The sequence below is a fragment of the Loxodonta africana genome, chromosome 9, assembly GCF_030014295.1.
Source record: "Loxodonta africana isolate mLoxAfr1 chromosome 9, mLoxAfr1.hap2, whole genome shotgun sequence".
Lineage (NCBI taxonomy): Eukaryota > Metazoa > Chordata > Mammalia > Proboscidea > Elephantidae > Loxodonta > Loxodonta africana.
In genome coordinates this window covers 100,428,133-100,443,347 of record NC_087350.1, presented here as the reverse complement: position 1 = coordinate 100,443,347, position 15,215 = coordinate 100,428,133, and the positions used below count along the sequence as shown (strand labels likewise).

The 15,215-nt window shown below is 41.2% G+C and overlaps 1 protein-coding gene across 6 annotated transcripts in view; it reads right to left on the bottom strand.

Annotated features, from left to right (window-relative positions):
- Positions 1 to 15,215, bottom strand: part of BNC2 (basonuclin zinc finger protein 2) — a 481,109-nt gene that overhangs the window by 137,627 nt on the left and 328,267 nt on the right. For all 6 annotated transcript variants that reach the window (XM_010587927.2, XM_023545245.2, XM_010587928.2 and 3 more), the window contains one exon: positions 646 to 881. In XM_010587927.2, the coding sequence (XP_010586229.1) occupies positions 646 to 881 (236 nt within the window). The remainder of the gene's footprint in view (positions 1 to 645; positions 882 to 15,215) is intronic.

Genomic DNA, 15,215 nt, shown 5'->3' with positions numbered 1-15,215 from the left:
TAAAAAGAAGGGGCTCGAGGCTGGACAAATAGGCGCTATGAAGGCCATACCTATAACCATACCTGCCTCTTCGTAACGTAGAACTTTGAAGGCTGTGACGTGAGGGTTTATGGGTTATAAAAGCAGTTTATATTGGTTACACTTTTTCTTCCTTTGATTCGGATGAAGAAGCAATAAATAGTGAGGGTACATGGAAAACGAGGAAAAACATGCCTACAAATAAAGTGGTGGGATAATGCTCTAACAAACTTAGATGAAGCTTAATCTCAGATCTTCACATACCAATCGCCCACCTTAAAGAGCCCTCATTTTTAGTAGGACTAAATTAAGACTCATTGGAGAAGCCAGAAAGCTCACATTGTAGGGGGAGAGAGTTGAATTAAAAAAGGTGCAAACTTCATAACACTTAGCAACAGGCCACTTTTTCCCTCCTAATCCACACCATGGAGGCCCCATGCCAGACTGCTGGGACACCTGTCCTCCTTCAATTCCCTGACAAGCCTGCCAAAATGACTACTTAACCAAAGGAGGGTGTGCATGCCTGTGTCTGCAAGGGGCAGAAAGGAGACTGGGTTTTCCAAAGGCTCTCACCCAACCCCACCCAGAGCTGGCTGCAGACACCAGCATTCGGTGTCCTCCCCCTACCTGAAGGATGTATCCCCGCACGTAGTCCCGCAGAGTCCAGCCCAGGCCATGCAGTATGTGCAGCACCTCCTCCTGCTTCAGGACACTGAAGAGACGGTCCAGCAGGATCTTTAGCCGCACGGGCACCGCCTGTGTCCCGTAGAGCATCAGGCTGCTGATGTCGAACACCACGTTGGACTGCACGATCTCCACTTGAGTGGGGTGGTAGAGGTGCTGCGTGCTGAGCTTATCCAAGGCTGTGTGGTCCCACCAAGTTCCAGAGGAGGCGAGAGTAAAGAGACAAAGGGAGAGCAGACACAGGAGAAACAGAAACAAGTTACTGAAAGTTGTCAGAGCTCCACTGCTATGGATGCTGACCACAGATGTTTACGCAGGATTTTCCAATGTAATAGTTCTCTTCCCACCCCCCTCCCTGTTTTGTCTTTTTTTTTTTTTTTTAATTCACCGTGTTTACAAATTGCAGACTACAGCAAATACAAAACACATTCGACATTCAGAAAAATAGTCACTGAGGATGCTTTAAATAACTGCGGCCAGCTTTAAAAACCAGACTAATTAATCTGCTAATTGAACTATGGTGCAACCCAAGTTGCCAGGTGCCCCCCTCCTTCCACCAAAAATACAATCTAAAATTCAAGCCATAAAAGCAGGCTCTATCAATGTAAGCTTATCAGATAAGGTTTACACATTACAATACCTGACTGGCTTAAAGAGAAAAGGGGAGTTCATTAGACTATAGCGGTTGTTGTTGCTTTCGTGTGCTGGGCAGCTGACTCTGACCCACAGCAACCCCATATGACAGGGCAGAAGTGCCTTAGGCTTTCCTAGGCTGTAATCTTCACAGATGCCTATCACCAGGTCTTTTCTCCCACAAAGTGACTGCTGGGTTCAAATCACCAACTTTTCGGTTAGCAGCTGAGCACTTAACCATTGCGTCACCAGGCCTCCTTACACTACGGGGGCAAAAGCTCAATTTAGAGGAAATAAGGAAAGATGACATCTTTGTGGTAGGTGAGGAATTTAACTCAAGTAGAATTACATAAGAGAGATTATCCAATGACTTTGATCCTCATTTTCTCCCTTGGTGCTAATTTTTAAATATTTTCTTGTTCACGGGTACGTCGTCTCTGGAAGTTACTCAAGAAAAAGAAATTCAAGTCATACTTTGGACACTTTATTAACACCCCTCACAAAGGTTTGTATCAGATGAGAATGGGGGAAAAAAAAAAACTAAAATAAAAACCTGGGAATTTCTGTGTATTTCAACTAACTGTTAGCTGAAATTTGGGGGCTGACCATTCTCAGAGTAAATACTTTTCATGAAATCAGCACCTCAACAACTGGGCTCTTTTCCTCCTCAAATTGAAGAACTGGAAGCCAAGACAGGGTCATAAGTTCTATCCCCATCCAGATCTGCGTTGCTCAGAACCCTACTGCAGATAATGCCCTTACATTGTGCCTCAGTTTCTCAAGTGAAAAATTAGGATAGCATTGTCTCCTCAAAAAGATGCTACAAAGATTAATGAGATAATAAATAAGCATGCTTTCAACTCTTTAACAGAACACAAAAGGCATTAGAATTTCCTGTCAGAATTATACACATTTGCCCTTCTAGAGATTAAAGATAAACATCTGAGCCTGAAAGATGGTCATTTAATCTCAGGAGTCAGGTGAATGAGTATCAAACAATAGTATCCAGGCTCAAGTTATAACTGCACCTGAGAGTACCCAAGATTTTCTTCAAGTTCAAAACCACTTCTCAATTGTTCTCCCAAAAATCTTATCCCGTAACAGTATGCATAGGTAACAGTACAAGTGTACTTTAAGCAACTCCAATTTAAATATACTAGTATTTCTGCATAATAATGCAGGTATTTAAAAGTGCACGCACACACTTTTTTTTAATACTTCAAATGTATTTTTTCAGGGCTCCTCCTCCACTCTCGTTTCTTCCTGACTGGTGGTCACCAGAGAGTTCATGTACTCTTGATAAATTGCTTTCTTACATCCACAGTGTAAAGGCCCTTATCATCTACCCGCTGGCTTCATTCAACACATTTACTCCCAGGAATACTTTGTCAAAGAGTTCGGGTTCCCTCATACTTCATTTCTTGCAGCTGATTTGTCTGATCTCTCCCATTCTAGTGGTTAAATCAACTTTGAATAAATAGCCTTAAAAATTAATTTAACGTTTGGGAAAGATAAGGAATTCACAAGCCTAGGGATTGAAGTCTTCTCTCTCCACAGGGTATTTAGGCGGCAGAAAAGCAGGGAAGAGGTATTATTCCTGTTCTTCCTCAAGTACAGCTTAACTACTCAGCCTTCTGAAGAGTGGCTGCTCTGCTTACAGACTCCAGTGACCAGGTCAGGGGAGATCAAAACTGAAATCTGCTTCTCCTCCTTTTTCCCTTCGTTGATGCTCATGGTCCATCTCAAACACTTCTTCATGAAATATACTGCTATGACCACAACAAATATGAATTTGAAAGGCTTCAGCAGAGGAGAAATAAAATGACACCAAAGCCTCATTTTTATGTATATTTTTGGCACCTTGTGTTTCTGCGTTGAGTACAAGCAAGCCTCTGTACAAATATGTTCAAGTGCTGGATGGAAAGCCCGGGTTCCCCTCTCTTCCACTCCTTAAAGAGGGCTGGTGATTTTAGAAGATGAAGAGGACCAAACTGGTAAAGGTTCAGAAATAAATAGAAGCTGTTCAGAGAGCTGAAAGAACAAAGGTGGAACCAGTAAGGTAAACATTTCCCTAAATATGCTTTTCTAACATTAAAGAGTGAGAGTATTATAAGGATATTGCCTAATTCTTCTTCATGCGCATGCCATACATAGGTCAAGAAGTAGGAATACTGTTATTAGCCACATAATATACAATGGGTTGGTAGCTTTTCTTTAAAGGGCCAGAAAGTACATATTTTAGGCCGGTGGGTCACACATACCCTTTAGCTATTTACCTCTGTGACTGTAGCTGGAAAGAAGCCACAGGCAAGAAAAACAAATGGGTGTGTTTGTGTTTCAGTAAAACCTTATTTAAAAAAAAAACAGGCATCTAGCCAGATTTGGACAATAGTTTACAAATACCTAATATGAAGGATAAAAGGGGAGAAAGTCAACAGAAGACCGTGAAAAGGCCCTAAGAGTGTGGTTAAGGGACCAGTTATCAGGAAGGTAAGCCATACACAAAGGCTTGAAAAATAGGAAATTACCCAGTTTGCAGATGTCAGCTGCAAATTTCAGCATAATATCAAAGATTATGATCCACTGAATTTCTTGAATATATCAAAAATTTCTGCTTTATAATTACCTGATTAAACCAACTTGTGGGAAAGTTTCCTTGGTGGATCAAAGAGCAACTGAGGATCTTTTAAGTGTTAAGAGTACCTAGAAGCTGAAAACTGGACTTCTGCCTAATTTCAGGATCTCCGTATGTCTGGCTGTAAAGGATTCAGTCTGGATCTGGAACTTGGTAGGGTTAGGGACAGGACTTAGGCCAATGGGAACGAGGTAAAGGTAAGGCGGGAACTTGTTCAGCAGGATGAGCATCTGCTTTTTTATACTGACGGACCTAACCATCTACTAAATTGTCCTGCACGAGCAGTACTTTTTTATACAGGAAGACGATGTCCATTGTTTTGCCTGCTCTGCATCCACTTCCCATCATTCTGGTAACAGCAACTGGATTTCCCCATCGAGGAACCACTCCTTCCCTATACTCAGGATCAGCATTTCAAAGAAGTGAATGTGCTGTAGCTAGGCCTGGAAAATCGATATATCCCAGTTCACTGGCCACAACCACTGGTTCAAGAATAGGCAAGTGAGCTAAGTCTGGACAGTGAGGCTGAATCCAGTACTGTCATTACAGCTACTGAAATGTTTTCTTTATTTTGAATCTGTAGCTGGTAGATATACTTAAGACTACAACTAACATGGAAGAGAGTTCTGCTGAAAGACCAAGTGCTGACAGTATGGTTTGATCTATAAGATCTGGCAGTGTCAGAGGCTAGCTCTATCCCTGGACTTCTCAGTTACATAAGCCAACAAACCTCTCTCATTTCTCTCCCCGTCCACCACCCCCCAGAAATTAGCTTGAAGTGGGATTCTGGATCTTGAAACTATTAAAAGAGTTCTTACTAATACAACAAGGAGCCCTGGTGGCACAGAGGCTAACTGCTCAGCTATTAGCTGAAAGGTTGGCAGTTCGAATCCACCAGCTGCTCCAAGGGAGAAAGATGTGGCAGTCTGCTTCCGAAAAGATTACAGTCTTGGAAACCCTGTGGAGGAGTTCTACTCTTTCCTATAAGGTCACTACGAGTCGGAATCGACTAGACAGCAATGGGTTTGGGGGAACTTCTCCAACTGGATATCATGTAGCTATCAGTGGTTAAACTAAGAAGTTAGTTCCAGGCCAAATACAATTCATAATTTCTTCAATGACTGGAATAAAGCATCCTTATGAATGTCATATCTTATACAAATTTACAAAGGGTGATGGAAACTTTCAATGGCATTAATAAAGAAAAAAACAGGGATGTAGAATAATGGAAATGACCACCTAATTTCCAACTACATGTCATGCATCATTCTAGGAAGTTACAATGATCTCCTTTAATCCTTTAAAAAACAAACCCACACGGTATTATTAATATTGCCTTTCCAGAGGAGATCCCAAGCTCAATGAGGTAAAGGAGCTGGTCTAAGGTCACTTAGCTACTACTCCAGGGAAAATTCTGCTTCTACCATGTGTTCAGATAAACTATCAACAAGAAACTCTGGAAACCTGCAAGTCTTCATCATGTTGCAAGTCCCTAACTCCTCAGAACCTGGGCTTCTTGCCCATCACTCTGCTGAAACAAGCATTTCAGAGGTCACCAACACCCACTTTACTGTGAAATCCAGCAAGTTTTATTGACTGTCATTATTCTCCTTGATCTCTTCATAGCAGCTGACCCTATTGATCACTACTCCTCCTAAAATGTTCTTCTCCTTCATTCATGCATACATTTCATTTATTCATCAGCAGTCAGTAACTTCTCATTGACTTAAGTGCTGCATCCAGATTCAGAAGTAGTTAATATTGTGGTCTCCAGCTTCAAAGGTAGACAAGAACAGGCAATACAAATGCTGTACAAGAGATGTGATAAAGTACTGTGGGGCGCATAGGAGAGGACAACTCTCTTAGGAGGCATAGTCTTGGAATTCAGCAGGCCAGGCCAGGGAAGAGGAAAGTACTCTAGTAGAAGGAACTCAGGCACTGGTTCTGAAATTTTATATGCATCCGAATCACCTGGAGGGCTTATTAAAACACAGAACACTGGATCTCCTACTCAGAAACTCCCCAGATTCCATAGGATTGGGGTGGGGACCAAGTATTTGCATTTCTAACAAGTACACAGGTGATGCTGATGCTGCTTGTAGGGGAATGTATTTTGAGAACCAACCGGTGACCTAAGGAGGTGTGAGAGAGCTGAGTACAACAAGGATGCCCACATTGAGGCAAAAGACATGGAGATGAATCTACAAAGGTCAGAAGGGCAGACTGCAAGGAGTTTTAATCCTGAAGGCAAAAACCTATTGAAAGCTTATGATGTAATTTTATTTCTTGTTAATAGGAGACACAATATACTAAACATTTTATAAAATGAAAAGCACTTTAAATTTTAAAAATAAAACTCTGAAAAGAGCCCAGATGTTTAGTTAAAGCAAAGGTTGCCAGCTTGGTGACCAGGACACACATCCATCCAGACAAAGGTGCTAAAGGAACCTCAATCTCAGGGCAACAGAACCCTAAAGGAGAACATTAGAGAGGGAAGAGGGTTGCATTTGGTTTGAAAAATTACCATGGTTGATTCTGACACACCGCTCCCACCTGCCCCATCCATATGCTCCATGGAAAATCATGGAGCTGAGGGGCTCAGAGAACAGAGTAGGGTGTTTTCATAACAGTCCAGTGAGAGATGCCTTACCCCAGTGGACTTTGAACTATGATCTGACTAAATCTGGGTATGAGAAGGCCTTCCTAGAGGTTGCAGCTGCAGGGACTCAATTCCCAGATCCTAAACTTCTGAATTTACTCTTTCCTGAAAATGATCCACCTGAGAATAGGCCTGTATGCTCACGCAGGTTACCGTTAAGTGTGTACGAGTCAGTTCCAACACATAGCGACCCTATGTACAACAGAAGGAAACATGCAGATTAGCAACTGTCATGTCCCCTTCAAAAACTGCCCCTTCCTTCTTTACAAAATAAAGGCATGCCCCTACTTATCTTATATGGTGCACTGCCCCGGGGTTGTAAAACTCCCCTGGGTGCCAAAATAACTGACCATTTAATAGCTTTGGGAAAGCCCCCTTTAATGATTGGTAAAAGCATCATAAACCTTTTTGAGTTTCCTCTTGCTCTAACTATATACACATGGGTTAAGTGTAGCTAGAATCTGGTATTTGGGCTGATTTTGGAATGTTCAGAATTCAGATATAATGTAAAATGGGTCAGTGGTAATGACCTTACCATTTCTATGCCATCTATTTTAATAATGTATCACTCTTTAGAGAGTATCTTGTGAGAGCAAAGCAAAAGTATCCAATATTAAAATGTCTTTTTTCCCTACATATTCAAAGGTAAATGATTCTTTTCGGCTATTCTCAACGCTCATCTGTAGGAGGTGTTATCACCTGGAAAGAAAAGGCCCAAGCACATGTGATGCTTGCTCTTTTAAATCCAGTTTGAAGACGTTCCTCAGCCTACAAACTTTGTAAGATACACTGGATAAAAATCACGTGAATAGTAATTTCACACGATTTCTTCCAGAAACAATGTGTATCACTTAATAAGTTAGTTATAAACCAATTAAACAAATAATACCAAAATATTAATTCCAATTGTCAGTAATCATCATTTTTATCTTATGAAATATTGAATATTTTCTACATCCTGCTAAAAAACTTAAAATGAACTGTAACCTAATGACAAGGTATTGCATTTTTACAATTATATAACTTTCTCCTTCATTAAATACATAAAAACTGGGTGTGAATTGAGATCTAGCAAAATTAACAAATGTTTTTTATGTTTGGATTTTATCTAATTTGTTCCTTATGTCCAATGCCATATTGTGACACAGACACAGAAACACATTTATAAAATACTATGACTTTTTACATATTACTCATTTTATATATAACTTTGATAAGTTATACATTATAGTGCATCATTACAAGTAAATGAGAAATAGCATTTCTATTATAAATTGAATAAATTTTATTAGCTCATTTTACTACTGCATGTTTTAGTAATCTATCTGAGAAGGCCCACTTCATGGTGTCTGGGGTCTTAAAAGCTAGCAAGGGGCTATCTAAGATGCATCAATTGGTCTCAATCCATCTGGAGCAAAGGAGAATGAACACCAAAGACACAAGGAAAACATGAGCCCAGGAGAAAGAAAGGGCCACATAAACCAGAGACTCCATCAGTCTGAGACCAGAAGAACTAGATGGTGCCTGGCTGCCACCAATGACTGCCCTGACAGGGAACAGAACAGAGAATCCTCAATGGAGCAAGAGAAAAGTGGGATACAGACCTCAAATTCTAGTAAAAAGACCTGACTATTTTAATGGTCTGACTGAGACCAGAGGGACCCCAAAGGTCATGGCCTCCCTGACTCTGTTAGCCCAAAACTAAAACCATTCCCAAAGCCAGCTCTTTAGACAAAGATTAGAGACTGGACTACATGACATAAAATGATACGGGTGAGGAGTGTGCTTCTTAGCTCAAGTAGACACATGACACTATGGGCAGCCCCTGTCTGGAGGTGAGATGAGAAGGCAGTGGGGGACATCAGCTGGTTGAACAGACACGGGAAATACAGGGTCGGGAGAAGTGTGATGTCACATTGTAGGGAGAGCAACTAGGGTCATATAACAACGTGTGTATAAGTTTTTGTATGAGAAACTGACTTGAATTGTAAACTTTTACTCAAAGCACAATTTTTAAAAAATGGGGAAAGAAAAAAAGACCCATTCATAATTTATTACTGTTTTTATAACTTTTCTCAAAATGCGTATTAGCGTATTTATTTGAATTGAAAAATGAGTTCAACTTTTTTGTAATAAAAGTTAAGTTAGATTTGGCAACCCTAGTTGACCATGAGTTCTGGCTTTTCAAGTATGCCTATATGGTGGAAATTGTCTATCAATTACGATAGATAAATCTCTAGTGACAAGATAAAAGGATTTCCTTTATATATATATTAGAATACAGAATTTTTATATCAAAATTTTCTGTGTGTACTGAAGTAAGCAAGATGCCTCTAAATGAAAGAGTAACAGTTAAATTTATAACTAGCCATTTCATGCCTTCCTAACACCTCTGTGGTTTGCTTCCCAGAAACTGAGAAAGTGCATGACTATTAACATCTGAGTAACAAGCTGGGTGATAGTTCTTTGCCTTTAACAAAACTGATTGATCATTGTCTAATTTTTTTTGTTTTAACTTGAAATGACTAAGAACTGAGTAACAATATGATAATAAAGTTCCTAGTCCCACCTATTCATATCATCAAGTGTCTCAGCAGTCATGCTGGTAAAAATGAGAAGTGGAAATAGAAATGATAGTGTGCCTTTTCTCTTTCTTACAATGAGTAATATTTATCCATGAATACACAAAATAATTGGGGAAGAAAACATTTACAACCCAATCCATTTCACTGACAGATGCCCTTCTAACAAAAATCCACTTTACATTTAATAATTTATGAAGATCTGTGATATTGGTATTGCTTTGATCTTATTCATTGTGATGCTCAAAATATAAAAATATGTGGTATATTCACACAATGGAATACTATGCATCGATAAAGAACAGTGACGAATCTGTGAAACATTTCACAACATGGAGGAACCTGGAAGGCATTATGCTGAGTGAAATTAGTCAGAGGCAAAAGGACAAATATTGTATAAGACCACTATTATAAGATCTTGAGAAATAGTATAAACTGAGAAGAACACATACTTTTGTGGTTACGAGGGGGGAGGGAGGGAGGGTGGAAGAGGGTTATTTACTGATTAGTTAGTAGATAAGAACTACTTTAGGCGAAGGGAAGGACAATACTCAATACACGGAAGGTCAGCTCAACTGGACTGGGCCAAAAGCAAAGAAGTTTCCAGGATAAACTGAATGCTTCAAAGGTCAGTGGAGCAAGGGCGGGGGTTTGGGGACCATGGTTTAACGGGACTTCTAAGTCAATTGGCAAAATAATTCTATTATGAAAACATTCTGCATCCCACTTTGAAATGTGGCATCTGGGGTCTTAAATGCTAACAAGCGGCCATCTAAGATGCATCAATTGGTCTCAACTCACCTGGATCAAAGGAGAATGAAGAACACCAAGGTCACACGATAACTATGAGCCCAAGAGACAGAAAGGGCCACATGAACCAGAGACCTACATCATCCTGAGACCAGAAGAACTAGTTGGTGCCCGGCCACAATCGATGACTGCCCTGACAGGGAGCACAACAGAGAACCCCTGAGGGAGCAGGAGATCAGTGGGATGCAGACCCCAAATTCTCACAAAAAGACCATACTTAATGGTCTGACTGAGACTAAAGGAATCCTGGGGGTCATGGTCCCCAAACCTTCTGTTGGCCCAGGACAGGAACCATTCCCGAAGACAACTCACCAGACATGGAAGGGATTGGACAGTGGGTAGGAAAGAGATGCTGATGAAGAGTGAGCTATTTGTATCAGATGGACACTTGAGACTGTGTTGGCATCTCCTGTCTGGAGGGGTGATGGGAGGGTAGAGAGGGCTGGAAGCTGACAAAATTGTCACGAAAGGAGAGACTGGAAGGGCTGACTCATTAGGGGGAGAGAAAGTGGGAGCATGGAGTAAGGTGTATATGAACTTATATGTGACAGACTGACTTGATTTGTAAACATTCACTTGAAGCTCAATAAAAATTATAAAAAAAAAAATGGTACAACCACTTTGGAAATCAATTTGGCACTTCCTTAAAAAGCTAGAAATAGAACTACCATACAATCCAGCAATTCCACTCCTTGGAATATATCCTAGAGAAATAAGAGCCTTTACACAAACAGATATATGCACACCCATGTTTATTGCAGCACTGTTTACAATAGCAAAAAGATAGAAGCAACCAAGGTGCCCATCAACAGATGAATGGATAAATAAATTATGGTATATTCACACAATGGAACACTACGCATGGATAAAGAACAATGAGGAATCTGTGAAACATTTCATAACATGGAGGAACCTGGAAGGCATTATGCTGAGTGAAATCAGTCAGTTGCAAAAGGACAAATATTGTATAAGACCACTATTATAAGAACTTGAGAAATAGTTTAAACTGAGAAGAAAATATTCTTTCATGGTTACGAGACGGGGGAGGGAGGGAGGGAGGGTGGGAGAGGGGTATTCACCAATTAGATAGTAGATAAGAACTACTTTAGGTGAAGGGAAAGATAGCACACAATACAGAGGAGGACAGCGCAACTGGACTAAACCAAACAAACAACAAACCAAAAGCAAAGAAATTTCCTGAAGAAACTGAATGCTTTGAAGGTCAGTGTAGCAGGGGCAGGGGTCTGGGGACCTTGGTTTCAGGGGACATCTAAGTTAATTGGCATAATAAAATCTATTAACAAAACATTCTGCATCCCACTTTGAAGAGTGGCATCTGCGGTCTTAAATGCTAGCAAGCTGCCATCTAAGATGCATCAATTGGTCTCAACCCACCTGGATCAAAGGAGAATGAAGAACACCAAGGACACAAGGCGATTACGATCCCAAGAGACAGAAAGAGCCACATGAACCAGCGACTACATCATCCTGAGACCAGAAGAACTAGATGGTGCCTGGCTACAACCGATGGCTGCCCTGACAGGGAGCACAACAGAGAACTCCTGAGGGAGCAGGAGAGCAGTGGGATGCAGACTCCAAATTCTCATAAGACCAGACTTAATGGTCTGACTGAGACTGGAAGGATCCCAGTGGTCATGGCCCCCAGACCTTCTGTTGGCCCAGGACAGGAACCAGTCCTGAAGCCAACTCTTCAGACATGGATTGGACTAGACAATGGGTTGGAGAGGGGTGCTGGTAAGGAGACAGCTTCTTGGATCAGGTGGACACTTGAGACTATGTTGGCATCTCCTGCCTGGAGGGGAGATGAGAGGGTGGAGAGGGTTAGAACCTGGCCAAATGGACACGAAAAGAGAGAGTGGAGGGACACAGCGGGCTGTCTCATTAGGGCGAGAGTAATTGGGAGTGTGTAGCAAGGTGTATGTGGGTTTTTGTGTGAGAGACTGACTTGATTTGTAAACTTTCACCTAAAGCAAAATAAAAATTATTAAAATATATATATAAATAAAATTTCCACATATACATAAAAATCTCCTAATTTTCACTGCAAACATGTATGACAGAATGACAAAAGACTTTCCAGTGAACAAATCACTGCATTTATAATAATGTTATTAAAAAAATAAAAATAAATTTTTTTTTTTTTAGGGGAAGTAAATTGCAAACAAGAGTTTAAGGGGAAAAAGCAAAGACTGAAAGCAATGATTTATAGTCCCCACTTTTGTTGTCTCAGATTAAGGACAGTGAGTAGAGAAGGGCAGAGTCTCTAGGGCTATACTCAAGGGATTCAAATCCCAACTTTGCCATCCACTCTTCATTGTATAACTTTGGCAAGTTACTTAGTATGTGAAAATGTTAGAATTGTAAATTTGTTTTCAAAATTATTTTATGGATAGGAAAGCAAATAGATTGAAGGCCACTACCTTAATTTAGTAGAAAGAAAAGGAGTGCATAGATTGATGACCAAATCAAGAGGTAGGGCAAAAAAAAAAAAAAAGAAGCTAGATGTTTGAAGTGAAGATGAACCAGGGTTATCATAGACTGAATGAGATTTTCCAGTTTGGGGAATCTGGAGGTCCACTCAACTGAGATGCAGGGGAAACATCAGATTCCCATACCAACTGCTTCTCCAAATACCCTTCTACGACAATGTGCTCCTGGGAACCCACCTACTCCTACACTATGCAAATCCAAACCAAACCAAACCAGACTCACTGCCATCAAGTGGATTCCGACTCTTTACGACACTATAGGACAGAGAAGAACTGCCCCATAGGATTTTCAAGGCCAGAAACCCTGTAGGCGTAGTGGTTAAGAGCTACAGCTGCTAACCAAAAGGTTGGCAGTTCAAATCCACCAGGTGCTCCTTGGAAACTCTATGGGGTAGTTCTACTCTGTCCTATAGGGCCTCTACGAGTCGGAATCGACTTGACGGCAATGGGGTTAAATCTTTATGGCAGCCAACTGCCACGTTTCTCCCTTGCAGTGGCTAGTCAGTTCGAAATGCTGACCTTTGATTAACAGCGGAGTACTTTAAACACTGCACCACTAGGACTCCTTCCAACACTAAGGAGGTTATCCCTAATCTATAACTTTAGTTCTATCCATGCCACAGTTCCAACTCCTGTTAAATATTTCCACAACATGTCCAGCTACTTCCAACTGCAACACTGAAACAAAAATTCGTCATCATCTCAAACAAATATATTTTCCTTTCATTCAGTCAACATATATGAATATCAAAACAAATATCTGACTTCCTATTGCTGTGAAGGGTAGGACTAAATAGACCAAAATGCTTGAAATTAGATTTTTTTATTTTTGTTACTTTCTGATTGGACGGGTGCTTCTTCAAAAAAATGTCATAAGTTCAGGAAAAAGAAAAAAAAATCATCCACAGCCCCACTTCCCTAAGGGAAAAAAGGTCTAGTATAAACCACATGTAGATGTAGTTACATCTATCTTTTTAGTACATAATTTTGTACAGTTGAGGTCACACTGTATATACAATTTCCTATGTTTTGGGGGGGTTCTTAATTAACATTATACACTAAAAACATTCAAAACTGTCTCTGACTGCTCCCGCTTGTTGCCCCCCACTATGTAATCAGTCACTCGTCCGTACCTGTAAAATCTTCTGTTGCAGTTCCGCCTGGATCAATCTCTTCTTTCTGGCCTAACTTCTAACACTTGAGATTAGGCCTTTCAACCTATGTAACTTACTCCTGCAACTGTCTCATAACTGGTCTCCATCTCCCACTCTTCTCTCACACAACCACAGCCCCCAAAGTCCTTAATCTGGCACAGAAGACACTGGACAGATTATTCACTTCCCAGCCTAATTACTCTCTACCATGAGCCCTCTGTTCCAAAGAAAAGAGAGCTGCCACTGCCTTTCAAACATCCCTAGTACTGTAATATTTGCTCACTACATGAGTGTTTCCAGGACCTATCCTAAGAGTTAGTGTCTTAGGCTGGGTTCTCTAGAGAAGCAAAACCAGTAAAGCATATAAATGTATATATAGAGAGATTTATATCAAAGAAACAGCTCACACAATTGTAGAGGTTGGAACGTCCCAAGTCCTTGGATCAGGATAGAAGACTTTCCCAATTCCCAGAGCCACAGGAGCTGGTGAAGCCAAGATCAGCAGGTCGGACAGCAGGGCTCCTGCTCACAGGCTGTGAAGGTTGGGGAATCCCAAGGTCAGCAGACAAGACCGCAAGGTTTCTCCTGAGTCACACAGCTGCAGGGGCTGATGAACCCAAGATCAGCAGATCAGGAGGCAGGACTCTTGCTTGCAAGCTGTGAAGATCCATGGATCCCAAGATGGACAGGTAAGATGCTAGCTCAAGTCCCAAGAATCAGAGGTTAGATAAGAGGCAGCTGCTGGATCCAGAACAAGCAAACAACCTTGGCAAGGTGAGCAGGAAGGAAGTAGGCGGCGGAAGGCATAGAGATGAAGGCCGAGGGGGCAGTAGACAACACAGGCCCCGTTCCAAGTACCACTCAGCAGATTACATCATGGGGGTGCTCACATATCAAATTTCAACAAGGAAGTGATCACAACATTGTACAACTGCCAAAACACTGAGAATCATGGCCCAGCCAAGCTGACACACGATCTTAACCATCACAGTCAGAAATCTAGTAGAGAACAAAACAGACATAATTCGAGCCTTCTTGAACGTGAGGAAAACAAAATTTTAAAAACATACATGCAAATATACAGAAATACAAACCGTGCATTTGAAGTGAAAATGTAGTATCAGGACAAGGATAGGGTTTTCTAGATGTAACAAAAATGGTGTATATCATCAAAGTAGGAAGAATGCTGAAGGGTCTGTCTTAGGCTGGTTCTCTGGAGGAGCAAAATCAGTGAAGTGTGTACGGGTAGGAACAGACAGATTGATTTATTTCAAGGAAATGGCTCATGCAGTTCTGGAGGCTGGCAAGTCCCAAATCCATGGATCAGATGTCAGGGTGGAGGCGTCTCCTGACTCCCATGGTTGCAGGGGCTGACAAACCCAAAATTGGAAGGTCAGATGGCAGGCCGCTGGCTCACATCCCAATAATCAGAGATCAGAGGATGAAGAGTCAGATGCAGGATCTGCAGAGAGTGACTTTTGCCAGAACATCCATATATACTGGATGCAGGCCACACCCCCAAGGAAACTC